The sequence below is a fragment of the Ovis aries genome, chromosome 17 (genome assembly GCF_016772045.2).
Source record: "Ovis aries strain OAR_USU_Benz2616 breed Rambouillet chromosome 17, ARS-UI_Ramb_v3.0, whole genome shotgun sequence".
In the NCBI taxonomy this organism is placed as follows: domain Eukaryota; kingdom Metazoa; phylum Chordata; class Mammalia; order Artiodactyla; family Bovidae; genus Ovis; species Ovis aries.
The window spans coordinates 52980463-53008423 of NC_056070.1; the positions used below are offsets into that span (position 1 = coordinate 52980463).

At 39.9% G+C, this 27961-nt stretch overlaps 2 protein-coding genes across 4 annotated transcripts in view; both read left to right on the forward strand.

Moving 5' to 3' along the window:
• Positions 1-1847: 1847 nt before the first annotated feature.
• Positions 1848-27668, forward strand: ZCCHC8 (zinc finger CCHC-type containing 8). Of its 3 annotated transcripts, XM_004017335.6 has the most exons (14): positions 1848-2065; positions 3287-3329; positions 6632-6706; positions 8624-8729; positions 9884-9958; positions 12151-12254; positions 12368-12433; positions 12998-13058; positions 13525-13667; positions 14575-14717; positions 17410-17531; positions 19232-19318; positions 19574-19691; positions 21495-27668. In XM_004017335.6, exons 1-14 carry the CDS (start codon positions 1867-1869, stop codon positions 22274-22276), a joined length of 2124 nt encoding a protein of 707 aa, XP_004017384.2. In that variant the 5' UTR covers positions 1848-1866; the 3' UTR covers positions 22277-27668. The 3 variants fall into 3 exon arrangements, with proteins under 3 accessions (XP_004017384.2, XP_042089971.1, XP_060257127.1); XM_042234037.2 differs by lacking the exons at positions 1848-2065; positions 8624-8729 and having other exon boundaries at positions 3308-3329; XM_060401144.1 differs by lacking the exons at positions 1848-2065; positions 3287-3329; positions 6632-6706; ... (1 more) ...; positions 12151-12254; positions 12368-12433.
• CLIP1 (CAP-Gly domain containing linker protein 1) overlaps positions 25073-27961 on the forward strand; it is a 144523-nt gene continuing 141634 nt past the window's right edge. Inside the window, exon 1 of the mRNA XM_060401140.1 lies at positions 25073-25124. The gene's annotated coding sequence lies outside the window, so the exon portion shown is untranslated. The remainder of the gene's footprint in view (positions 25125-27961) is intronic.

Here is a 27961-nt window from a genome sequence, read left to right on the forward strand (position 1 = left end):
AAATTAAAAGACGCCTATTCTTTGCAAGAAAAGTTATGACCAACCTAGACAGCATATTAAAAAGCAGAGACATTACTTTGTCAACAAAGGTCTGTCTAGTCAAGGCTATGGGTTTTTTCAGTAGTTATGTATAGATGTGAGAGTTGGACCATAAAGAAAGCTGAGCCCTGAAGAATTGATGCTTTTGAACTGTGGTGTTGTCTAGACTCTTGAGAGTCCCTTGGACAACAAGGAGTCCAACCAGCCCATCCTAAAGGAAATCAGTCCTGAATAATCATTGGAAGGACTGATGTTGAAGCTGAAACTCCAATACTTTGGCCACCTGATGGGAAGAGCTGACTCACTGGAAAAGACCCTGATGCTGGGAAAGATTGAAGGCAGGAGGAGAAGGGGATGACAGAGGATGAGATGGTTGGATGGCATGACCGACTCAATGGACATGAGTTTGAGTAAACTCTGGAAGTTAATGATGGACAGGGAGGCCTGGTGTGCTGCAGTCGATGGGGTCAAAAAGAGTCGGACACGACTGAGCAACTGAACTGAACTTGGGCTTCCCAAGTTCAGCTGGTAGCTCAGCGGGTAAAGAATCTGCCTGCAATGCAGGAGACCCCCAGTTCCATTCCTGGGTCCAGAAAATCCCCTGGAGAAGGGATAGGCTACCCACTCCAGTATTCTTGGGCTTCCCTTGTGACTCAGCTGGTAAAGACTTGGCTCACAATGCGAGAGACCTGTGTTCAATCCATAGGTTGGGAGATCCCTTGGAGAAGGGAATGCTACCCACTTCAGTATTCTGGCCGGGAGAATTCCATGGACAAAGGAGCCTGGCAGGCTACAGTCCATAGGGTCCCAAAGGTGGAAACTACTTGGCGACTTTCACTTTTCTTTTGTTTCTTTTGCTAGACTGCACCCCCTGTGAAAGCAGGGCCATCTCTATTTCGCTCACTCTTGCATCCTCAGCCCCTAGAACAGTGCCTGGCACACAGAACTCGGTAAATAAATGTTGAATGAAAGAGTGATGCTGCGAAGTCGCTTCTGTCGTGTCTGTGCGACCCCATAGACGACAGCCCACCAGGCTCCCCTGTCCCTGGAATTCTCCAGGCAAGAACACTGGAGTGGGTTGCCATTTCCTTCTCCAATGCATGAAAGTGAAAAGCGAAAGTGAAGCCGCTCAGTTGTGTCTGACTCTTAGCGACCCCATGGCCTGCAGCCTACCAGGCTCCTCCGTCCATGGGATTTTCTCGGCAAGAGTACTGGAGTGGGCTGATTGAAGGAGAGATACCACCAAAAGCTTCTAGGGACAAATCTAAAATAATTTAAAATCAAGCTAGCTTTTTATGAAAAAGTGAAACAAGTCCAATCAACTGAAGTACCTTCTCCAAGAACAAAAAAGGTAGTCTGTGGCAAAACTGGAGTTCCTTATTGCTGTTTGGGACGAACACCAGAATCTGTGACAATCCATGCATCGTGCTCTTTTTTTTTTTTTTTCTGCTTTTGAGGCAAAACCGGGACAACTCGCTTTGTAACACTTTCTGATCTGGTTCGGCTTTTTTCACGTTAAAACCAACCGATCCCAGTATGCAATGCAAACAATGAGTTAACAGTCGCCTAGAAACCACATATCCCAGAATGCCATGGTCCCAAGCAATTTCAGAAGTGGGTAAAGGAGACGCCACTGCATTCTGGGAGTTGTAGTCTCACAGGACTGGCCCGCCCCTTGTGCAACTTCGGCGGCCTACGTTTGGAGGAAACGCTGCTTGGGTGGCTTAGCGCGTTGGGGGCAGTAGAGAGCGGTTCCGCCCAACAAAACCTTCGCCTCCGGCCTGGTGGCCAGCTCCGCCTCTTCTCGTATCTTTCCCACAGCCCAAAATGGCGGCGGAGGTGGATTTTGGCGACTTAGAGCTGTTCGAGGCGTTTGACCACCCCGAGGAGTCGACTCCGAAGCCCGTTCATACCCGCTTCAAGGACGACAATGGCGACGAGGAGGACGAGAATGGGACTGGCGACGCGGAGCTGCGGGAACGGCTTCGGCAGTGCGAGGAAACCATCGAGCAGCTCCGCGCCGAGAATATCCTTCCCGTTCGCTGGGCCCTGTCACCGGGGCTTGTGGTGGGGCCCGTGCCGGGAGGGCTCAGGCGGAAATTCCACAAGGGCCAGAATTCAGCCTGAGAATCTAGGGTTCAGGTTGCGTAAGCTGTCCTCGAGGCCTCGGCGCAGACCTCTCTCCTTGTGGGATTCGTCTCCTCGACCTCATTCGCTTCTCCCGTCCGCGAGTCTGGGGCGGGATTTTAGCGCTATTCCGGACTGTTTGAACTGTTCAGTTATAGACTGTTCACCACGTCTCTTCCCGTCTTTTGAGTCATTATCCGGTCTCCTTTTTCGGAACCAGTGTAAAGTTGATGCAGACACGCTGTGTGGTGTATTAGGCGATACCGGCTACTTTGACCTGGGCGCAGATGTGTTTTTAAGGCGGGGCCAAAGTTAGTGGTCCTATTCTGCGGAGTTGGGGTTCCTAAGGAGCCGAGGCAGGCACAGAGAAATGGTTCATTGCCTGATGACCATTGGGGATTCATTTGAAAGTTCTTCCACTTTGAATCAGCTTCCGTGTGGAATGTGCATTACGTTTCCGTTTGATAGTTACGTGTCCACAGGCTTTCTAGTAAAATGTGTTAATATATTCTTACTGGGTGTTTGCGGGTGGGGGTTAACTTATTTTAAAATTTTTTGTTTATTTTTACTTGGCTTACAATTTTGGTTCAGGAACTGTTTTCTAGTGTAAGGTTTTCGAAGCCATTTTTTTCATAATGCCTTTTTCCTGGACATTTTATTGTGGAAAATTTCTAAAGATAGAAAAGTTGAAAGGATTTGGCGGTGAACATTCATAGATCCCATCCTAGATTTTTCATTTCTTAACAGTTTGTTATGCTGCATTTACCTTATTGAGTTATCATGATGCTTTTGACCTGGAACGTTTTCTTAAGTGGCTGTTTAACTTCTGACGGTACACCGTTGTCCGAATAGCATTTTTGGTTTCAGTCTGTTAGTCTCTTTTGAATTACATGACCCTGTCTTAGAAATACCATGTTGGAAGGGTATGTATTTTAGTTTTTTAGATCCAGGTACGAGTCCTGCAACAGAAAAGGTCAGTAAATGTGTCGTCCTCAAAACATTTATCTTTTAACTTTTGTAACGTATGTTTATAACATTGACATCAAAAGTGAGGTTAGTAGTTGAATTTTATGATCTTATTTCTGTTTAATGAGGGCGATACTCCTTAACAAGTAATAACATCAAGAACTTAAAAGAAAATTGAATATTTTGACTCGACCAAGGTATGAGATCTTGAATTTGCACTGTAATGTACTTTTTATTTTGTCCTGATATTAATATTTAATCACAGGTTTTTTGTTTGTTTTTTTAAAAAGTATTTGGGACTTTTGTATCACTTCTATTTGTTCCATGTACTCTGAAGAAAGCACAGTAATGATCCTTTAATTTGTGAGGGTAAAATTTGAATTCTCATAACTGCATTAAACTTTGAAACTGACTGGGTGAAAATACGTGTGAAACACCAGAAATTTTTTACTTAATCTTCAAAACCAGTTATCTTCAGGCAAGTTATCAACCTATTCATGTTGTTTCTATTCAATGAACATTTCTGGGAAGTTACAATTCAAATTACAGTATTGATATAGCTGAAGATTTATTTACACAATTAAAATGTGTCTGTAAATAGAAACAATGCGAGGTAAATTTTAGAAGAAGAGAAAGGAGTTGCTTTTGAAAAAGGTACAGTGAGTAAATTTGCTTTCAGGCACCTAATTTTAATAGATAATTACATGTTGATATTTCCTTTTTTATGTAATTTTATTTATTTGTTGGCTATGCTGGATCTTCATTGCTGCACAAGCTTTGCTCTAGTTGCAGCTGCTGCTGCTGCCGCCAAGTCACTTCAGTCGTGTCCGACTCTGTGCGACCCCATAGACGGCAGCCCACCAGGCTCCCCCGTCCCTGGGATTCTCCAGGCAAGAATACTGGAGTGGGTTGCCATTTCCTTCTCCAATGCATGCAAGTGAAAAGCAAAAGTGAAGTCGCTCAGTCTTTTCCAACTGTTAGCGACCCCATGGACTGCAGCCCACCAGGCTCCTCAGCCCATGGGATTTTCCAGGCAAGAGTACCGGAGTGGGGTGCCATTGCCTTCTCCCTAGTTGCAGCGAGCAGGGACACTCTCCAATTGCAGTGTGCAGGCTTCTCCTTGCTGTGGCTTCTCTTGCCGAGCACAGCCTCTAGGGCTCAGGCTTCAGTAGCTGTGGCAGTTGGGCTCAGTAGTTATGGTTCCTGGACTCTAGGGTACAGGCTCAGTAGTTGAATCGCACAGGCTTAGTTGCTCCACAACAAGTGGGATCTTCCCGAATGAGGGAGCGAACCGTGTCTCCTTCATTGGTAGGTGGGTTCTTTACCATGGAGCCATCAGGAAGGCCCCAATATTTCTCAGTGTGCATTTATTTAGTAGTCACTAAATCTAAAATATTTGTTAAAACAGATTTATTACAGAGTGGTATGTTAAGGCTTTCAGACTTCGGGGTGCCATGATGCAGTTTCACGTGGAATTTTTTTGTCCCTGGTACCAGCTGAAATAACCTGCTACATTGGTGACTAAAATTTTAGAATTTAAACATATTTCAGAATATGTCTAAAGAATAATTTCTCTATGCCCTACCTTCCTTCCTATCTATGTGAGGACACTCTGTGGATCTACGGTTGTTTCTGGTTAGGTAGTAAATGTATTGAATGTGAGTAGGATTCCTAAAAAAAAAATCATAATTTTTATACATGTAGAGATTTTTTATTTAGACAGGCGCATACTTTGTAATAGAGTCGATCATTTGAACGTTAAATATTTATTTTATAAGTGGGTTACAATCACCTGAGTTCAAACGATTGCAGCATTATAGGCTTTGCCAATTTATAAGAAGGAAGCATTAGTATCCTGAAAAAGGAGTAATCATATATTTATTCATTTATTTAGAATTAGGGTTTTCCACATTGTGAGACTGACAGAACTTTCTGTAGAAAACCAAGGAAGAAAAAAATTTAGATAAAATTTGTACCCCATTTGTCTTGATTTAACCCTTATTTTTGGAACTTGCATATTAAAGTGTCTCTTTCTTTTAGCCAGTAAACATTGTGAGTTGGTTTTTGTTGTTGTTTCTTCTTTATATGATGAAAATTTTTAATGTACAGAAAGTGGAAACAATAGTATAATTAATACTCCTTTTTATCACTTAGATTTAACAATATTTTGACATATCACCTTCTTCTAATTCCATATACATATTTTACCCCAAATATTTCAGCATGTATTCTTTTCTCTAAAAACTTTCATGTATTACCACAACACCATGATCACACTTAATACATGATTTCCTTAACAACATTCTCAACCATATTCAGATTTCCCCAACTGAATGTCTTTATCCCTGATTGCTCAAACTGAACTCCAATCAAGAGCCACACAATTGCATGTGGTTTTTAAAAACAGGGTGTTTTGTTTTGTTGGATAGTTTTATTTATTTATTTATTTTTGGCTGTGCTGGGTCTTTGTTGCTGTGTGGGCTACTCTAGTTGTGGTGTGCGGGCTTCTCGTTGCGGTGGCTTCCCTTGTGGAGCACGGGTTCCAGGGCGCTTGGCTTTCAGTAGTTGTGGCACAAGGGCTCAGAAGTTGCAGTTCCTGGGCTGTAGAGCACAGGCTCAATAGTTGTGGTGCGTGGGATTAGTTACTCTATGGCATGTAGGATCTTCCTGGACCAGGGATCGAACCCGTGCCTCCTGCGTTAGCAGGCGAATTCTTCACCACTGAGCCACCAGGGAAGCCCACAATGTATCTTTTTTTTAAAACTGAAGTTTGTGCAGATTGAAACAAGTTTCTGAATGTCTTCATATTTTAATTTTCTCTACTTGATGTGAGCAGTTCCACATACAGATTGATTGATTTCACATGCTGTACAGGTACAAGGATTTGAGGAAGGGGTGGAGAAATCAGATACAGCTGCTTGCAGGTTACCGAAGGAATATATAGCAGATTTCAAGGCTGCAGTCTAGTTCTATTTTTTCCAGTTTTTGAAAGTCACATCCAGAAACAGTGTAATTTTACATCTTTACTTTAAAATTTTGGATCCGAGATATATAGTGCAGTGTGCTCTGCCCTCCAAAAAGAGTCTACCCATTTATTTATAAAGTGTTTCCATTTCCTATATATTTCCAAGCCAAATTTATTCTGATTCTTTCAGAATTATATTCTTTGTAACCTGCTGGTTTACTCAGTTCCTCCTTCTCCTCAATTTATAAACAAACAGCCATTAGGTAAAGAAACTTTTTGGCTGAAAACTGAACTGCAGCTTTTAATTTTTTATGGAATATTTAAAATATATATGTAAAGTAAAAGATAATCTTTATAAAATTGTTCAAGTATGTAAAATTGGTGAAAACCGGAGTTCCCGGTGGTTCTTGATCTTATTTGTAAAATATTATATGATCTTTGGTACTTAGAAATGATAAAGGTTCAGTGTTTATATATACATATGCAAGTTTTACTTTAATGTCTTCTAAGAATATGTTTTAACTTCTGTTCTAGTGGAATATTGGTGAACAATACTAAGTTAGATGGACCTTTATTACAGATTCTATTTATGAACAATGTTATTTCAAAGTAAGTAGTTTTTTCTTTCCTAAATATTATGAGCTAATGTGTTTATGATACAATGTTTATATAAATATGCTGTTGTCATCTGTATTTATACCATCTGTATTCTTTTACTTAAAATTTATGGAATCATGGTAAGAGCCAGGACTTTGCAGTCATATAAACCTGAATTTGAATCTGACTACCTCTGCTTTCTACATATGTGAACCTGGAGAGGTCACTGACCCTCTCTGCATATCAGTTTCCTTACTGGAAAACAGGACACTAATAGTAACTACCTTTTAGGTAACTAAATGAGCACCTGTAAGAGCCCAGTGTTGTTGTTGTTTAGTTACTAAACGGTGTTTGACTCTTTGCAACCCCATCGACTGTAGCCCACTACGTTCCTCAGTCCATGGGATTTCTTCCAGGCAAGAATACTGGAGTGGGTTGCTATTTCCTTCTCCAGGGGCTCTTCCCTACCCAGGGATTGAACCTGCAGCTCCTGCATTAGCGGGTGGATTCTTTACCACTTAGTCACCAGGGAAGCCCCAGTAGCCCAATAGACAGCCACTAATAAAAGGCACTGCTACCACCATTTCGCTACCAAAATCAGGGAGCTGAGTTTTCCCTGTTGACTATGGTCAAAACTTACCACGTGATTTTTTTTTTTTTTTTTTTTTTTTGAATAGCAGAACTAGATCTTTGCTAGTTTTCAGTATTCTTGGGTCTAGGATGACTCAGTGCTTTCCTACGATGCTTGCTAGAATGTTCTGAAATGGTTTGAGGCCTTGGCCCATGCGTTGCTTGAAGCATGGTCATGGACATTTCAGATAGTTGCTTGCCCCCTCCCGCATCACATGTTGTTATCTTAGACGCTGTGCACGGTAAAGGGAGCATATTGAGGTGTTAACCTGCATGGCAGATCCACTGGCTACTTTATCTCACAGAAGTGGAACCTGAGGCTCTGTGGAGTGGTACAGCTGGTGGCATGGTGCTGGCCACGTGGGACTTCAGGGCTACTGTCACCATTAGAGTCAGCTTCTAACTCAAGCTCCTGGCAGACCTTTTTTCTTTTTTTAATTAAAAAAATTTTTTTTGGCCACGCTGCACAGCATGTAGGATCTCAGTTCCCCAAACAGGGATCGAACGTGCACCCCCTGCATTGGGAGCGCTGAGTCTCAATCACTGGACCCCCAGGGAAGTCCCTCCTGACAGTCTTAATGTCTGCACCACTCCCCTGGGGTTGTGCCTGCAGAAATCTTAGATGTCAGGGCTAAAGAGACCTGACAAGTCATCAAGTCCACGAAGAGGAATTTGGCTCTTTTGGCCACTTCTGAACTGAGTACCGAGGAGTATTTGATGAACACGGTTCTTGACCTGGAGAGCTGGAGAACATAGACCTCGGTCATTTTTCTTGCGTTGCGTTTTGGTCTTTTTTTTTTTTTCCTGCAGTGTCATATTTACATAGGTGTTGTCTTGTGTGTGCAGAAAGAGTCTGTAGGAAGAGGCTGTGGAAGAGCTGAATGCATTGATTGTGTGTGTGTTGCAGAAATAAGTGGCTGTGAGACAGGGTAGGAAGGGGGCTTTTTGTCATGTAACTAACTCTTTTTCTTCTTTTGAATTTTGAACCATTTTCATGTGTTATATATTTACAAATTGTTTGTAAAATTTATAAATCCATGTAGTCTTTGTGTAAGTATCTGCCAGCTGTTATATGCCAGGCACTGTGTTAGATAATCATCATCATTTTGTTAACTTGGCAAAAATGGGTTTTGTTTTTTTTTTTCCCTAAAGAATAGATTAGACTGTTACATAGAGTCAGTGATTTGATATAAACTCTGAAAAACAAAATAACACATGCCATCTTCTAAAAATGCATGACTTCAGTCAAGTCAGTGTTTTACTCTGTCTGGGTTCTGACCATTTTGTCCTCTTATGCAGGCAATATCATCAAGAAATAGAGGAATTTGTATCAAATTTAGTAAAAAGATTTGAGGAACAGCAGAAAAATGATGTGGAAAAGACTTCCTTTAATCTTTTGCCCCAGGTATTTCAAACTTAAGAGACTTTAAGATTAGTAGGTTTTGCGTTTTACTGCCAACTATTAGGCGGCTCTGGGGATCCTCTTGAATCAAAACCAAAATGGTTGTTGAGATTGTCTGTTCACTTTCCATCCTGCAACCTGGCTTCCTTCTCCACAATCTGACCAATGCAGCCATGGGGCTTTTTTCTTTTGGATTGTGATTGCTTTTCTTAGGGATAATATTCACACCTGGCTACACTCAAAGCCTGTCCCTGTGCACCATTCCCTAACTTGGACACATGGTTTGGGGCAGAAAATTAATTTTAGGCCAGGGAAAAACATCTCTTTTTGTGGGGACTATAAAAAATGGATTTTCTTGTGGTTTTTTTTTTTCCTAAAATGAAGAAGTTCATATGTCATCCTTTTCCCCCCCTCTAGTTGTTTTAAAAATCAGTAGCATGCCCAAAGAAATCTGAGAGATTCCACTGTGTGAATATTAGGGCATAAATTTATCTCAAGAATATCAGGATTATGATTTCTGGGCTTTTTTTTTTTTTTAATTAAAAGTTAAGGTAAGTAGAGGCTCTCAAATAAGGATCTTTAGCTGTTTATCCTCAGAGGTTGGAGAATGGAGTATTCTAATTTACTAAATTTTTGTCACCTTTAGTTTTCATCTATTATATATAATTTTTTTTAAAGATTCAAGGAACAGGATACATTTACCAATAAAAACCGTACTGAATGTTATTTAATTTTTGATTCAAGAAACACTTCAGAATTTTGTGCCTTGAGTATCAGTATCGACCAGCAATGTCAAGTTTATATATTTAAATTTTTGATTATCTGATTTGAAGATAAAGCCTGTCTTGTCAGTTTAAATGTTGAAAGTTCCATAATTAATATTTATTAACATAAAAGTCATTGTGTAAGCTAATGCTTCAGAAGATACTATCTTTTATATCTTTTTTAACTTCCTCACTTTGAAAATAGCTTTCATAAACTTTCCTACCTAGCTTAACTTCTTACTCCCCCTAATTATCACAGCAATGAATTCAAACTTATATATATCTTAATGGTATGTATTAGAAAATAAAGTGAATTTGTTCACATTCAATTATGAAATTTAAAGTTGTTAAAAATTGTTTAGCTTTTGTAACTTGTATTTTTCTTTGTGTTAGCCATCCAGTGTTATGCTAGAAGAGGACCATAAAGTAGAAGAATCCAGTGCCGTTAATAATAAGGAAGCTTTTAGTGTAAGTTTGGACGCTTTAGTTTTGAATTCTGCAGATATATTTCCTATCCTCTGTCCATTGGGAGCCTTTAAATGGTAAACTGATGTAGTCACGTGTCATCTAATGATCACACATTCTTTCATTAAATTTGTTCTAAACAACAGTGTCGACTTCAGCCTTCTAAATATTATAGTTTGCTTTTTAAGAACTATTCATTGTGACCTAGGGGTACAATGGATACACCTCAGAGGACTTTTTCTCCTGACTATCCTATCTGTTCATTCTCTTTTCTTTTCTTTTTTAAATAGATTTTATATTTTTCTCAAGTTCACAGAGAAATTGAGTGAGACACACAGAGATTTGCTACACGTCCCCTGCCCCCACACATTTATAACCTCCCCCTCTGTCAACATCTCCCACCAGATGGTACATTTGTTACAATTGATGACTCTGCAGTGACACATCATTATCACCCAGAGTCCATGGTCTAGGCTAGGGTTCACTTCTGGCGCTGTACGGTCTATGGATTTATACAGTCACACGCATCTACCATTACGCATCTACCATGTGTATCTACTGCTTCATATAGCGCAGTTTCACTGCCCTAAAAATTCTCTTTATTCCACCTATTCATCATCCTCTCCCCACTCATCATTTTCAGGAACTTGGATGAAAATATAGAAAGCATGCTTGTGGAACTTATAGATGGGTGAATCCAAGAGGGATAACTAGTATAACAAGTGGCAACTTGGGAATGTTAAATATTTGAAAGACTCATATAGTGAGTGAAAAACAGAAGATTTTTAACAGAGATGAGCCTGTATGTAGGCCTTTTGATGCCTATGCAAAATTCAGAAGTGTCAGTGCAGTGTCATGTGTGATTTTGCAACTTTTAAAGAAGTTTTTAAAGAAGATGATGGAATCCTGGATTCCATTAAAGGAAGACCAGTTTTCATGTTCATGGAGTATTGTGTGCCATTGACATACCACAGTTTAGACTAATAAGTGTGCAAGATCCTAGGCAGGTGCCACCTTAAATCCAAGAACCTTATTGTTTAGAAGGGAGATGAAGTTATCCAGTTCAAGGTCAGGGATCTTTCTTTAAAGCGCCCTGATAGCTAGCATCCTGGTCTTTTTTTTTTTTTTTTTTTTTTTTGACTCTTCTCAGTAACGTGGAATTCCCTTAAAAAAGAAAAAGAGAGACATACTTCTTCATTTCTCACATCTCTGATAGAAATTTGCACTCTCTAAAGGTTGAGCTGAAATGTGCTTCTTGTACTCACTGGTCCTGGTCTTTCCACTTGGCACTCTATAGGGTGATCTTGCGTAATACCTTTGGAGATATTAGCCTTTATCACATATGCAGAGTTGTGTCCATGTCTTATAAATCTTCTCAGTAAAATCTGTGGGCTCTTCATCCTCCCAGCACAGACAGGATATAGATGATATAAAGTGTTACTAGTTTTCTCAAGTGTGACGGTGGTACCATGATTTGTAGGAGAATGTTCTTATTCTTAGGAGGCTCATACTGAAGTATTAGGGGTGCCATGTTGTGAATGGTGCAATGCGGTAGCTGGTTATATGTGGAAGCTGGAACTCAGGTAGGAAGTTGTTAGTCTCCAGCAGGAGCAAATAATAGCTTAGACCAAGGTGAGAGTGGTGGCAGCTTACTTTTTAAAAATGGCTCAGTAAAAAGTATGTTTTTGTGTGGAGAGAGCGATGTGCACACAGAAATGTCCGTTAACCATCGTTGAATCCAGATGAGGGCTCATGGTGTTTCAACTTTTCTGTATGAAATTTTTCCAAATTTGTATGGAATTTTTCTCCTATTGGGAGACAAGGAAATGGAAACAATGAATATAGAAATAAAGACAGCTTTCTGAGGATCTTGCTACAAAAGGAAGTAAAGAAATGGGAAATAGAAGAATTGTTGACAAATTTTTGCTCTTTAAGTCTGGAGGGCGTGCCCCTGACAGTAGCAATCCAACAGGAAAAACTCCATGATCTAGGCAACGTGAGGGAATTCAGTGATGGAGATTTTACTGACACATCAGGATGTGACTCCTTCACTAGGGAGTTGATTATTATTTCTAGTAATTTCATCATCCAGAAATAAGTTGGTAAAAACAATTAATCATAGTCTTACAGTATCTAATGTCATCTTTTTTTTTTTTCTGCTTAAATAGCAATATTTTTTGACTTGTTTTCTGCAGGTTGTAGGAAGTGTCCTGTATTTTACTAATTTTTGCCTTGATAAATTGGGGCAACCGCTACTAAATGAAAACCCTCAGCTTACGGAAGGATGGGAAATACCCAAGTATCCTACATAGTGAATGAAGATCTTTATGCATCTTGCCATTAAGTTCACCTTTAAAAAAAAACCAAATTGTGCAGACTATGATAACTATTCCTTAATAAAACTCACTAAAGGTACCAGCAAGTCTTCAGCCACATTGTTTCTCTAGAAGGGCAAGAAATACAAGTAAAGGCAAAAAGGTTTGTGTGGGGAGTTGCTTTTGTTTTCTTCTTCTTTTTTAACCAAAACCATAAACTCTTATAGCTTGAAAAGTTAATATTACTGGCTTACTATAAATAAGCAGATTAAACCAGAATTTCAGTACATAGACATAGAGTAAATCTCTAAGTCACTCATATTGCAGCTCATTGGTTCAGGCCTGATGTGCCTGGGTGGGTGGAAAGGATTAATTACTGCTGTCTTTGATTGCTGTCTTATAACCATCTACCCCTTTCCAAGTTTCCTAAAAGAAAATATGATAATCTGTTTGCCTCAAATCCTTCTGTTATCAGCCACTGACAAAATTCAGAGGTAACAGATCAGTTGGGAACATAAGGGCTCTTGGTTAAAAGACTTGATCAAAAGTAATATTTGCGTAACTCATTAGGACAGGAGGTGAAAGTGAGGTCATTTCTGCAGATGTTAGTAATTGGTGATCTGCGTGCTTTCTTGTTCTGATACACGTTGCTGTCACACAGAATTTTATTGATTTGCTTTGATATTTCTATTTACATTGTGAAAATCTTTGTTTTTTGACCAAATAGGCCAAAGCCTCACTGTTTCAATTGTGGTTCTGAAGAGCATCAAATGAAAGATTGCCCAATGGTAAATTTTTCTCATATAAAAAAAAATCTTTGAACCAGAGCTTTCTAATATTTTCAATGCATCTATAGCATTGTGCGATATAAAGAAACTTCCTGTCTTACTTTCCTGTAGTCCTTAATTTTTAAATCTTTCCAAATTTGTCCATAAGTTTTAAGACATTATTTTAAAAAATAATAATTTATTACAGTGCTCTCTATTTAAGATGAATAAAACATGATGAGAATTCATGTTTAGACAATTTATTTTAAAAACTTTGTGATAGTACCAAGGTAATAAGAAATTGAAGGACTGCCTCTCTTCCTTGCTTATTTTTCTAAACTATCCAGTCTCTTTTATACTTGCTCCTTATGCAGTAAAACTGAAATAATCTGTGTGCTTGACCTAGGAAAAGTGCTTATGTTTATTTAATTTCTGAAATATTTCTACACTGTTTGATACCATTCTTTCTAAACACATTATGATTTAGCCTCGAAATGCTGCTCGAATAAGTGAAAAGAGAAAAGAGTATATGGATGCCTGTGGTGAGACAAACAATCAGAATTTTCAGCAGCGATATCATGCAGAAGAAGTAGAAGAGAGATTTGGAAGATTTAAGCCAGGAGTTATTAGGTACCTGTGTCATTTTACCTTAGAATGTCATTTCTATGTCCCCACCTTTTGGAACAAGTTCTGTGTATCTTCAGGGTAATAATCAGAAAATAAGTGTTCTCCCGCAAGTCTCTATATAAAAGGTACATCGATTAATCCAAAAGATATCTACAATAAGTCCCCTACATATAAAGGAGTTCTTTTCCAGAAGCATGTTCGTAAGTCCAGTTTGTTCATTAGTCCAACAAAGTTAGCCTAGGTATCCAGCTAACACAGTTGGGCATATATAGCTTAATAGGTTTCTAATATTTTTCACACAAATAATACATAAAAAAACTAACACAAAAAATAATTTTAATCTTGTAGTACAGTTCCTTGAAAAGGACAGTAGTTAACACTACAACAGCTAGCATAAGAGGCAGTCACGTCTTTGAAAGTTCGCACCTTGAAGGTTCGTATGTAGGGGACTTAACTGTATTGTGATTGATGGCACTGCTGTGCCACATGCTGTGTAATATGAGACATGGATGTGGTTTGTTTTTTTTTTTATTTATTTTTAATTGAAGGATAATTGCTTTACAATATTGTGGTGTTTCCTGCCATACATCAACATGAACCAGCCCCAAGTATGCATGTGTCCCCTCCCTCCTGAACCTCCCAGCCCATTCCACCCTCTAGGTTGTTACAGAGCCCCGGTTTGAGTTCTGTGAGTCATGCAGCAGATTCCTGTTGTCTGTCTGTTTTGCATATGGTGATGTGTATGTCTCCATGCTGCTGTCTCCGTTTGCCCCAACCTCTTCCCCACCCCCGCCGTGTCCACAAGTCTGTGCTGTAAGGACGTGGATGTGTTTAAAATACTAGAACAGTATGTATCTTCATCCAAGCAAGAATACAGTATTTTTTTTCCTCCTCTTCTATTTTTACTCAGTGAGGAACTCCAGGACGCACTGGGTGTGACGGACAAGAGTCTTCCACCTTTTATATATCGAATGCGCCAGCTAGGATACCCACCAGGGTGGCTCAAAGAGGCCGAACTGGAGAACTCAGGGCTTGCGCTCTATGATGGGAAAGGTATAGTATGTTCAGTTAGATAAGTCAACTTAAGGGTTCTGTGTCTTTCTGTTTTTTTAAATTAAAGAATAACAATAAAATAGAATGGGAATGGCTGTCTTGTTTAATGTGTACTGAGTTGACTAAAAAACATCATGATTTTCCTTTGTTTTATAAGGAAGGAACTAAAACTTCACTGAGAGTTATCAAGTAATTATCTGGACTTGCTCAGTGACTACCTAGCAAGGTAGTAGCTCTCCAGCTAGACCTCATAAACTCTTGCCTTTCTCAGTAATAGTAACAGAAATGTGACCTGTCTCTTCCAGGAGATCTATAAAAGTTAGAGTAAATAAACCTTCTTATTAATATAATCTAAAACGTCTCTTAGGTATCTAGAAAAATACTCACACATGTGCCCCAGGAAATGTCTATATGTGAAAATACTTTTTAGCATTGAATATGGTAGTGAAAAATAAAAAACAACATTAAGGGATCTTCCCTGGTGGTCCAGTGGCTAAGACTCTGCTCCCAATGTAGGGGACTCCGGTTCAAGCCCTGGTTGGGGAGCTAGATCCCACATGCTACAACTAAGACCCGGCGCAGCCAAAATAAATTACTTTTAAGAATATATATATATATATTTTAAGACAACATTAAGGCCGTAAGGGAGAATGTCTAAGTAAACCGTGGTAGATCTAAGGGGTAGAATCCTTGTAGAATTTAATAAATGGAGTAAATCCATGGAGCTCCCATGGCAAGATTCTTATGCAATACTGAGTTTAAAAGATAAATTTCTGGATAGCTTACTTATTATGATACTGTTGATCTTCCTGGTGGCTCAGATGGTAAAAAATCTACCTTCAGTGAGAGAGACCCGACTTTGATTCCTGTCTTGGAAAGATCCCCTAGAGAAAGGAATGGCAACCCACTCTAATATTCTTGCCTGGAGAATCCCAGGGACAGAGCAGCCTGGCAGGTTACAGTCTGTGGGTTCGCAAAGAGTCAGACACGACAGTGCTAACACTGCTGCTACCAGTACCGTTGATCTTAAAAAACAAAAATCCCACATGGATGAAACCATGCTGTATATTTTCTATGAGGAGTTATGTTTGTAAAAGATATTTTTGAAAAGAACCATCTAGATTTTAGGGTTTAGACTCACAGAGGCCTTCCCTGACCACCTGGTTTGAACGTCGGTCTCCCATGTTCACCTGCGTGTCCTGCCAGTCTCTGTCACTGCACCCTGTGTGTTTTCTTCATGCCCTGTCACAGTTCATACATGTTTGTTTATCATGTAGCACAGTGCCTGACATCTGGTAGATAGTAAATAAGTTTTTAAAAGTCTTAACCAATATACAGCAAACTCAACAGTGGTTATCCCTGAGAGGGAAAACAGGATTGCACTTAAGATTTTAGTATTATCTCTAATGCTCTAAATTAGAAAAGAAAGTGTTTCTAGATATTACTTAGGTCATTAAAATAAAAACAAAACATTTACCAAGCCCCCCTTCTCACGTAGTACCAAAAAGTATATTTAGCACAGTCCTTTTAATATTTTATATCCCCAAGTCATGCTGACATTCAAATTATCATTACTCATGCCACTTTCTGTAGGTGCTTGCAAGTCTGCTGTTCTCTCTAAAAAAACAAAATTTATCTGGCTGCACCTAGTCCTAGTTGCAGCACACAGGATCTTTGATCTTCTTGTGGCATGTGGGATCTAGTTCCCTGACCAAGAATGGAACCTGGGTCCCCTGCATTGAAAATGCAGTCTTAGCCACTGACTACCAGAGGAGTCCCCCCACTGGTCTCCTTAAATTTATTTGTTCACCTAGGGATTCTTTGGACACATGATTGTAGATAATTGAGAGTCTCTTAAATGTCTTTTAATCTGTAAGTTCCCTTTCTTGTTTTTAACAAAGCTCTGAATTTTGTCCTTTTGGGTTTTTTGAGATTTTGCTGATCATCCCCATGGTTTCCTTTTAGTATGTTTCTCTCTGTCCCTGTTTCCTGTGAAGTGGTGGTAAAACCAGTCATTGGTGAGCATTGCCAATATCTAATTATTGGGGATGGCACAGTGGTTGTATTCTCATTCTTTCATTACTTCTTGGCTTATTATCCTGAAAACTTCTATAAAGAAAAACTTCTCATCAACCATTTGGTTGCCTTAGGTATATAGACATGGGATTAGCAACATAAATGTTCGCTTTACTTAGTACTTTTCAAAAAGAATAAAGTAGTTCTCAACCATCCTTCAAGGATTGCTGTCATCTGTAAAGTGGTATTAGTAGTAAGTACCTCTTAGGGTTGTTGTGAAGAATAAGTGAGTGAATACTTATAAACTTACAAACTGTTTAAAGTACCATCTGAGAAGAAAACATTTTTCATATATAGTAACCATTATATAAATGTCTCTTAAATAAAAGAACTGGAATAGAGCATTAGGCAAATCATAAAATCAGTGCAAAATAGACTTTTAAGGAATTCATGGAAGAACTAAACTTTCCAAGTTTTTCAATATTTATATTTTTATCAAAATGGTATGTCCATGTTGTTTAAGAATTCTAATCTAATGGTTCAGACAAATAATGAAAGCCATTCTCAGAATAATTTTGTGGCCATAAATACAAGCACTTTCCAGGTCTGCTTTTGGTCCAGAGAGGGATTTATATGGGCACTTAGCAATATTAACCTTTTTGATGACCCATAATAGATGGTGCTGATGGAGAGACAGAAGCTGGAGAAGTACAGCAAAATAAAAGCGTCACTTATGATCTCTCGAAACTGGTAAACTATCCAGGTTTTAATATATCTACTCCCAGAGGAATTCCAGATGTAAGTATATTGGTTTTATATTCTTTTGGGGATATAAAATTATTTGTGTAGACTGTCAAAATGTTACCTTATATAGCAATTACTGTCTCATAAAGAAGTAAAGGTTGAGAATTCCTTTGCTGTGCAGTGGTTAGGACTCTATACTTTCAGTGATGAGGGTGGAAGCTCAATCCTGGGTTGGGAAACTAAGCTCCCATAAGCCATGCAGTGTGGCCAGAAAAAAATAGTAAATGTGACATGAATTTGAGCAAACTCTGGGAGATAGTGGAGACAGAGGAGCCTGGCGTGCTACAGTCCATGGGGTCAAGAGTTGGACATGACTTACCAACTGAACAACGACAACAAAATGTGTTACTTATGAGTTTAACTTTTTAATTTCCTTTGTGTTGACTAGAATGTTAAATGAAATCTTGAATACGTCAAAAAGCAAACCCAGTTTTTTCTGACTTTATGCCCTAAGGAACTAAAATAGAATGATTAGATTCTGTAAATCTGACGCTATCCTAAAATTAAAAGATTATTATTTCTTTTTTAACAACATGGGGTGGTTTGAAGCAGTATTGTAAGTTTTACAGAATTGCTTGGGAAGTATTTTTCTACCTGTAATCAATCTACATGTACTATAACTTTTTCCTACTTTTCCTTCTTTTCCCCCCACAAAGTAAAATTTCTCCGATACAAGAAAGGTTTGCTATACTTAATCTTTTCCAACTTTTATCTTATGTTTCAGGATTCAACAACTAACTGTAGTAGTGGTGATGGTGGTGGTGACATTTTAATAAAAAGGCATTCTAGGGACTTCCTTCATGGTCCAGTGGCAAAGACTCTGAGCTCCCAACGCAGGAGGCCTGGGTTCAGTCCCTGCTCAGGGAACTAGATCCCACATGCTGCAACTAAGACCCAGTGCAGCCAAATAAGTAAATGACTTTAAAAAAAAAAATCATTCTAGCTATTCTTAGGGACTGCGCAGTAGAGAAGCAGCCAAAGGTCTGAACTTAAGAGTCTGGTGAACAGATCTGAAGATGTGTGTAATTAGTAAAGGGCTGGCTAAATTGGGTGTACAAACTATCAGTGCCTCTGCAAATTGGGTCCAAGTCCCAGCCTACATCAGAATCCCCTTGGGGTACGCATTAGAAGTACACATTCCTGAGCACCCCCTCTCCTTAGACTTAACTTAGTCCCTAGAGTCTGTTGGTTTCACAGGAGCCCAAAGTGATTCCTGTTGGGAGCCGCTGTTGAATGTGTTACTGGCAATAAGAGAGAAAGGAGTGATTACTACTCAGTTTGAAAAGACAGAAGGTAGAAAACAGCATGAGTGAGCAAGTTAGGAGAAAGGGGCAAGGAACAGCCTATGGGCAGTACTGGTTAGTGTCAGGAGGGGCGTGGGGACCAGCCACGCTGCTGAGAGGCTGTCGTCACTGCCTGTAACTTCTCAGTAGTAGGCAGAGCCTTTTTGGCCCAAGTGGTTTTGTCAAGTATTCTTTTAGTATCCTGTCCTGCCTGTTGTACGGGCAGAGTTGGGTTTTTTTTTCCCCTTTCAGCGCACTATTATTTTTACCCCCCACCCCCTGCAAAAAGGAAAAGTCACATATGAAGCAGGAATGTAATTTGATATCACCACTTCACCTACTGTAAGCAGACTTCAGAGCATGACATTTTCCAAATACACACTTCTTTTTCCCTTCTCTTTTCATTGATAGGAATGGAGGATATTTGGGTCAATACCAATGCAGGCGTGTCAGCAGAAGGACGTGTTTGCCAATTACCTAACTTCTAACTTCCAAGCGGTAAATAGATCTTCAGAGTGTGGTTTAGAAAAATGTATAGCTTTCATCCATGGGGTTTTGTAACTCATAGGCATCTTGTTGCCTGTTTTTGTTTGTATATAAAGCGCTCTATGTTTTCTGATGAATCCAAAGGAAAAAGGTAACTACATTCATCAGTTACCTGGATTGGTCCTCTGTATCATGTCTAAATGGAGGGATGGAGTGTAATGCTTGGTCTCCCCCAACTCACTTGTGTTTGGTTTGGTTCTCCGTTAGCCAAGCATGAAGCCTAGCAGCAAAAGGTCTTCGTCTCAGTCCAGCCCCAGTAGTCCAAAGAAGCAGAAGAAGGAAGACAGCGCAGCAGCCTCACCCGCCGACATGGAACTGGACTCGGGTAGGTCCCACCCCGTGGTTCTGCTTTCATTGAGAAAGTAGGACGAGTTTGTATGCTGCTGAGTTCCCTAAGAAAGAGGAAGGTCTTAATGAGCAGTAACTCAAGAGTAAATCTTCCCTTTTATCCTTGGGTATCAGAGGACCCCCACTGTTGCTGGTCAGAGCCGAATTGGAAGGCTTATAGCTTGGTGTGAGAGCCGGATGGGCCCGCCAACCGGGCTCTTAAGACAAATCTTCGCACCCAGTCCCAGCGGCCCTGGATCTGGACTGGCCCCCAGATGGACAGTGCTTTGAGACACACAGTGGAAAATATTCCCCTTTGGCAGCTCATTCCCAAGAGGAGGAAGGGCGGGACTGAGTCAGGCTTTCTCAGCTATTCTTCCTAAGTGTATAAATTCACGAAATCCCGTCTCCCCCCAGGAAAGAGACTGTGAGGAAAGTCCATCCTTTCAGAAAGCCAAGGGAAGGGAACAAAGGCCTTGCCCTCTGTACTCCCCTAGTCTTTTGCTGTCTGAATCCTCTGGGTTTACCATGGAACCTGTGGTCAAGCAGGGTTGTGATGGTCCTGAGGGATGTGACCAGGGTGAGATGAGTAGGGTTAGGGCATTTGAGAAAGTGAGAAATGCAAATACAGAAGCATGAAGCATCATGGCATGTTTGTCCACCAACAGTGTGATAGTTGGAGTACAGACTGGGCTATAAGAAATGACGTAGTCAAAATAGGCAAGTTTTTGGTTGTGAGAGCCTCATCTGGTACAGAGGAGATTGAACTTCTAGATCATGGCAAGGCACTAAAGGGTTTCTTAATGAGATGGAAAGGTTAGTAGGACCAGATTTGTGTTTTAGAAAGACTAATTGTTTGAAGATGAGTATAAGGAAGACGAGTCGAGAGGCAGGAACAACTCTGATATTCCTGACCAACAGTAATGGTCCCAAAATAATGTAGCAGCTGTGACAGGCTGTGGGAGAGGGTGGACCCCAGAGAGCTAAGGACCGGGTGTGGGCGGAAGGAAAGGAGGAGGACTCTGGTGACTAGGTTTCAGTTTTGGAGACTTAAACCAGATACTACTGGTGGTGCCAGTGAACGAGTTAACAAACGGGGGAAGAGTCTGAGTTCCAGTAAAAGATTGCTTGTTTTATACAGGTCAGATCCCTTGTGTCTGTGAGACACCCAGATAGTGATGACCAGTGACCAGTTGACCACATGAACCGACAGTTCAGTTGAACAATCTAGACTGGGGTACAGAACTGGGAAATAAGCCAGGGAGTTTCCCAGTTGTCTCCTCCGCTGCTTCTTCCACATCTGCCCACTCAAGGGTCTAGGCAGCCTCATTTCCAGCCAGATTTCCTACTGTGTTACCCTCGGTTAGAGTTCCTGGCACCAGAGATCCTGACTTCTCCCACTGTAGATGTTCTTTTCAGACGGACTGAGGCCATTAAGCAATGATGATGGTATGCTTCCCAGGGGGCTCAGTGGTAAAGAATCTGCCTGCCAATGCAGGAGATGCAGGTTTGATTCCTGGGTCGAGAAGATCCCTTGGCGAAGGAAATGGCGACCCACTCCAGTATTCTTGGCTGGAGAATTCCATGGACAGAAGAGCCTGATGGGCTACAGTCCAAAGGGTTGCAAAGAGTCGGACACCACTGAGTACACCTTACACAGCGGGTATCTGAGGATCCAGTTTTCCTCTCTTGAGCCTGTTATTTTGCAATCAAACCTCTGGATTCACCTGAGTTCAAATAATAGATGCTAGTAAAATCAAGTGCTGTATGACAACTCAGTATCTCAACATCCTCATTTCAGATGCCGAGGTCCCGCATGGGTCCCCAAACAGCGAAGCTTTTCGGTTTCAGCCCCCGCTGCCCCCTGGCACGCCTCCCCCGCTCCCCCGGGGCACCCCTCCGCCCATCTTCACTCCTCCACTCCCCAAGGGCACCCCGCCGCTGACTCCCAGTGACTCACCTCGGACGAGAACGGCATCCGTGACTATGGACGAGGACGCGCTGACTCTGGAGGAACTAGAAGAACAGCAGAGGCAGATATGGGCGGCCCTGGAGCAGGCTGAGAGCGTCAACAGTGATTCGGATATTCCTGTAGACACACCTTTAACCGGGAATTCGGTGGCCTCTTCACCTTGTCCAAACGAACCTGACCTCCCTGTCCCAGAGGGAAAAACATCCCAAAGGCAGGTGCCAGGGGAGGCCGAGGTACCAGGCACTGCTGCAAAGAAATCAGAAGAGGAGCAAGCCTCGAGCCCAGGTTCTGAGACTGCTTTGCTTGGCCAGAAGGAAAAGGAAGAGTCCACTCAGGTAGACCCTAAAGGTGCTCTTGACCACGGCAGGGTCGAGTCAAACAGTGAGGTCAGGAATGGAGGGAGCAGCCAGCAGCTCCTTCATGCGGACTGCAGTCCTGCAGCAGCCACGAAGGCCCACAGTGCTATCCCCGACATGAGCAAGTTTGCAACCGGAATAACACCGTTTGAATTCGAGAACATGGCGGAATCTACTGGAATGTACCTCAGGATAAGAAACTTGTTAAAGAATTCACCTCGAAACCAGCAAAAGAACAAGAAGACTTCTGAATGACTGCTTGACATAGCACCCAGTGCTATTTAATTATAACTGTGTTCTGGTAATTAGGACTAAATGGACAGGTAAAATTGTTTTCCTATTTGTCCCTCCCACGTGAAAGAAAAAAAATCTATCCAAGGCTAAATTGTGGTCTAAGGTCAGGCCTCTTTTAAAGAACAGAAAGACTGAGCTTGCAGGCTTACTATATTTTATTCTCACTGATAAAAACTTGGGGGGAGGTAAGTAGGAGCCGGTTTAGAGATAGTTTGTTAAGGTTTATACTATTTTTGGATTGTGAATGTCTGTCAGGAGTGATGGTTTTTAATCTGTCTTTTGTACATCGTTTTCCCTTTCTACATTTTGCTAATTATCCTGTACGTAAGTTTAATATATCACTTTTTAAAAAGAAAAAATTTAACCATTTAAAATTCATATTTCAACTCTTAACAACCAAATGAGAAAAATCAGGGATGAGCAGCTTTATACCATTTGGGGTATTTTTGTAAATGATTTACATGCATCCGTTTTAATAACACTTTTACTTTTTTGTAACTTCATTCTTCATATAAGCTTGCTATACAGGTATGTTCATCTTTGTGTACAAAGGTTTAATAAATTAGTTTTCATATACATAATCTAAGACTTTGAATATAAGAAAATGATTCACAGTTAGTATATACAACCTTGTAAGTTTGGTAGTAAATTATGTGGTTGCAAACATTAGTAGTAGCAAAGGAAATTAAGACGTTACAAGTTTGGGTATTTTCAGTGGATTTCAGCCTTAAATATATCAATAGAAACAGCAGAATCTTTTAAAGTAATTATTTTGAAAAAAAATAAATGGTGGGCAGCTAGCCTTTGTACAAAAACAATTTTCTAGATTTGAATCCTATGATAATTGTTACAAACAAAAAGTAGGCATACACAAATTGTGTTTAATTGTCCGATACATAATATAGAGCTGAAACAGTTTTTGTCTTTATGTGGAATGCCATGACATCTTTACAGTCAGATCCATGAAAATAAACATATAGATGATCTTGAATTAGTCTTAGGTAATGTTATTCTCCTCAGAGGCCAGCAGAGGGTGCAAAATATAACCCTTCCAGGTTTAGTTTTCATTTTGGTAACTTTTGAGTATCCAAATTTAGTGTTCTATAAACAGTAAAGAGAAGGGAAATTATATGAAAAGGGAAAAATTATTTTCAAGGCCCTCATAGAACATGCTAGAAATTGAATAAAATGTTTAATCCTTTTGGCTTTTTTGTCTGAGTCAAAGTCCATAATAAAACTGATCTTTTACCATAGTTTTACATAGTGTTTTTACATACATTATCATACTCAACATTTCTGTTAGGTAAATGTCTTCTTCACATTATGTATATAACCTGAGGAAACTTCAGCAGCATGGAGAAGTCAAGGGGACTTGTCAGCATTCAAGAAGTGGTTGTTGGGACTTCCCTGGTGGTCCAGGGGTTAGCTTCCACTTCAGGGAACACACATTCGAACCCTGGTTGGGGAGCTAAGATCTCACATGCCACAAGGCACAGCCAAAAAAAAAAAAGAAATGGTTGTTGAGAGGCCAGTCCAACTAAAGACTTGACCATTCCCTAAATCATACACACAGTTGTTTAACTACCCCCTTAAACATTGCATTGCGGTCTCCTATGACCAGAGATAGCTAACTGTTATCTCTATAGCATGTCCCACAGACAATTTGTGTTGAGGTTCTTTGTGCATTACTATCCGATTGTCACAATCACCATATTAAGTAGGGATCCTTAGCTTCATTTTTAGAGGAAATGCTTGAGACACAGCAGGGAAGTAATGTGGTGAAGCTAATCTTGATCACTCAGACCCCCACTATCCATATCCATTGTACTGCCTCTCTGTCAAAAGCTCCAGAAAAGCACTAGATTCTCAATTGATTGCTATTTCTCGATTTATTCAGTTACGTATTAAAGACACACTTGTGTTGAGTTGTTCTGTGTGCTTTGGGGCATTAATAGAGGAAAACTGTAAAATAGAATCTGTTTTAAGAAGAGCTTGGATACTAGTAGGAGAAAATGGATGGTTTCCTCTTAGGAGATTCATCACATGGCCATATGACGTGGGCAAGGTACCTCAGCTATTCTGGGGTGGTGGGAGAGGCAGCTAGGGAAGACTGCCTTTAAATTCACAGAGCCAGGAGTTTCAGTATTCATTTAGAGGGCATTTGAAAACTTTTGGAACAAAGAACCTTTAAGCTAATCCTTAGAAAAGGTAGGTAGAACTACAGATTTCCGTAGACAGAATGAGCGTTGGAATATACAAGAAATGGCATGAGGAAAACCAGGCAGGAACACTCAAGAAATGTAGGATGGTAGGGGTAGAAAAAAGACTTCATTGATGCTAAGGACTCTTGATTGCTTTACTATGGGTTGGAATTTTATTAAGACTAAGGATCTGCTGAAGATTTTGCAGTGTGACTTGACCTCACCCAACTGGTATTTGAGGAAGAGAATCCTAAAGCAGAATTCAGAATAATTTGAGAGGAGACATTTTATGGAAGGGAACTCAGAAAAGCAGGAAGTAGTTGCCTTAAGAAGGTGCCCCATTTTTCAAATGTATTCTGTCCCATGTATTGGAGTATTAGGAAGAGTGTTGGGTGGAGGAGCGAGTTATTGTTTGGACTTGGCCATGTTGTGACAAGTCTCCAGGTGTGGGGAGGTGAGGTCATAACCAAACGCTTGTACTTCAGGATGGACTTGGAGCCAGGGTGGGGACCCGTATCTAATCTTTGCCTTTCAGTGAAAAGGAATGTGAATTGTCACACAGGCCACCAAAACAAGGCCAGCTAGCTGTTTGTCAGCTCCTTGAGCAGGTAAGAAGGCACTTTCCTTTCTAAAATACCAAAGGACTGATTTCTTTTTTCAGAAGTTTGCATGTCCTTACATGGGCAAAAGTATAGTTTACTTTGTGCCAACAAGAAGCTTCCTCCTGGTTGGTTCTGTTCTTTAGTTTCTCTGCTGGAATCATTTTGCCCTTCTGCCTCATAGTTGGTAGACTATCATTAGCACATAAAACCAACAAGGGTGTTGTAACAATTGTGAATTTATAAGGTAGGACTCAGTTCCTAAGAACTTGTGTTTTTCTTTAGCCTCTAGGAAAAAAATTTTTTTTCAATGTATTTGTTGGACTTGTACAAATTCACTTTTAAATGTTTAGGGTTAAATTACTTTGTTAAAGCATTTCTAAAGAGTTCCTAATTACAGAGCTCTTTCTATTAATAACATGGAGATCTCTGAATAAGCATGTTTTGAAAATCACCAGCATTCTAGCTAGAATGTTTATATTGAAATGTTGGAGTAGAGGGGGGAAAAGTGACAGCTGTCTTAAAGAAGATATCTTTTTAAATTTGTCTACTAAAGAAACAACTTTTGTGGGAGGGAGATGGGAGAAATGGAGTGAGGCTATAAAATAAGATTAAGCTAAAATACCTCCCTCGTAAAGGTGATCCATAGTCAGTCTAAGAAAGAAATGGAATATTTTATCCAAGCCAACCAGAGGATTATAGCCTGTGAGACAGTCTTGCAGAAATCTCCGAACTATTCCAAAGAGGTAAGGGTGATGGTCAGGGAATATGTGATTTTGGCAAAGGGGTATGTGCGCATATCTTTGAAACTGACTGCTATTCGAAAGGAATAGACACCTCAGTTAATGGTTTGAGTCCTTTTCTAAGTATGGGAAACTGCAAGAAACTGGGTTCATAAAGTTTTCTCCTGAAAATATCTATCCAAGAGCCAGTTCTACCAGTTTTCCCAGAGCACAAAATCCTCATCCTGGTCTTTGCCCTGAATTCCTTTCAGGGTGTGTTGAAGGACAGTGACTACAGTGGCTCATGACTTGATTCCTGTAGAACTGGATGGGGGCAACATTCTTTACAATCCCCTCCCTTTTGATCTTAATTTTGACTAAGGTTTTGGGAGGCATTTTGTGATCAATTTGTCATGACCCTAGGAATAATCATTCCGAGGTCAGATGGGGATTTTGTTGATAGGCCTGTCAATGTGCCATTGCTGAATTAGGCCCCTGTTAATTTCTCTTACTGGTCTGTTATTGTCCAGGAAATTGTTCCTTCTTATTGCTTCTTCCCATATCTAGAGCTATACAATCATGGATCTTATGGAACTATACATTGATTAAGTTACCTAGTCATTATTTTTATCAGAGGCGCAGTCACACATTTGGTAATGCAAGAAAAAAATAGGCAGAATGCAAATTGTAAAATAGGCAGACTACGAATAATATAGCTTGTGACATTAATAAGGTCATCAGTAAGTAAATTGTCTTCTAAGGAGTTAGGTTTGGTGTCAGAAGGGAAAACTGACCTTTATGGTTAAGCAGTTATTTTTGCTGTGAATATCTGGTTAACGCAGTGTGGATGCAGAGTACACATTAGAGGGAAGAGAGGAGACCCAAACCAGCAGAGAAATTTTTATATTAACTATTTTTTGTTATACCTTAAAATATAAATTGTATTTCATCACTCTATGGCTAGGCCTGTCTCTGTCATCCACAAAAAATGTAAAATTCACCTCCCATACCCTTCTGTTAGCTGATGTTCAATGCCTATGAGTTGGATCGAACTTCTAAGACATTTTTATTTGCAATTAAGTTACACTCTTTCATAACCATTTAAAGAATACATATGATGCTTGATTTCTCTTGGTTTAAAATGGTTACTTTTAAAGTTATAAGCAGAAAGAATAACAAAGCCATAAATTTGAAGGAAAATAACCCATAGAGAAAGCCCACATCCTTTTTTTCTTCATAAGGTACAGAAATATATTTTCTCACCAAATAATTTTCTAAACCCCAAACTTTTTTTTCTTTCCCCAAATGGAAATTCTTGATTTTGTTGTGGCTTATAATACACGTTTGCTTTATAAATTGAGATATAGAATACAATAAACATCCTTTATAACCACAACTTTCAGAGAAAATTTTGTTCATAGTTTGGTATATTGTCTTCCTGAGCAAATACATGCAACTAAACTGAACTGAAGAATTTTTTTATTAATGTGTTGTATGTATAAGCGGTTTTTAACAAAAGCGAGGTTATACTATACTTTCCTTGTCCGTATTTGAAATCTGAATGTTTATTATTAATGGCTGTACAATAGTGTACCATGTTTTATTAAATGTTGTTTACAATAATAATACAATGAAATCTGAATATTTGTGGAAATATGTGCATGCAATGTATCATTTCTAGATTATAAGTCTAATTCAATATCTTAGGTTTATGGGCTATTTTTATTCTTCTATGCAATGTCTTTGTATCCTTTGCTCATTCTTGTACTAGTTTACTTAATGATATATAATCCTTTCATTAAAAAACTCTGTTTTCAGGTGTACTGCAAAATTATGTTCTTAATTTGTCATGTATATTTTAACTTGTTTATTGTGTCCTTTGAAGTACAGAAGTTTCACATTCTTACAGGATATTCACCAACTGATATTCCAATAATGTAGCTATTGACTGAAGCTGTTATTGAAAAATTACTTCCCTTCCGCTGCTGCTGCTGCTAAGTCGCTTCAGTCGTGTCCGACTCTGTGGGATCCCATAGACCGCAGCCCCTCAGGCTCCCCCGTCCCTGGGATTCTCCAGGCAAGAACACTGGAGTGGGTTGCCATTTCCTTCTCCAGTGCATGAAA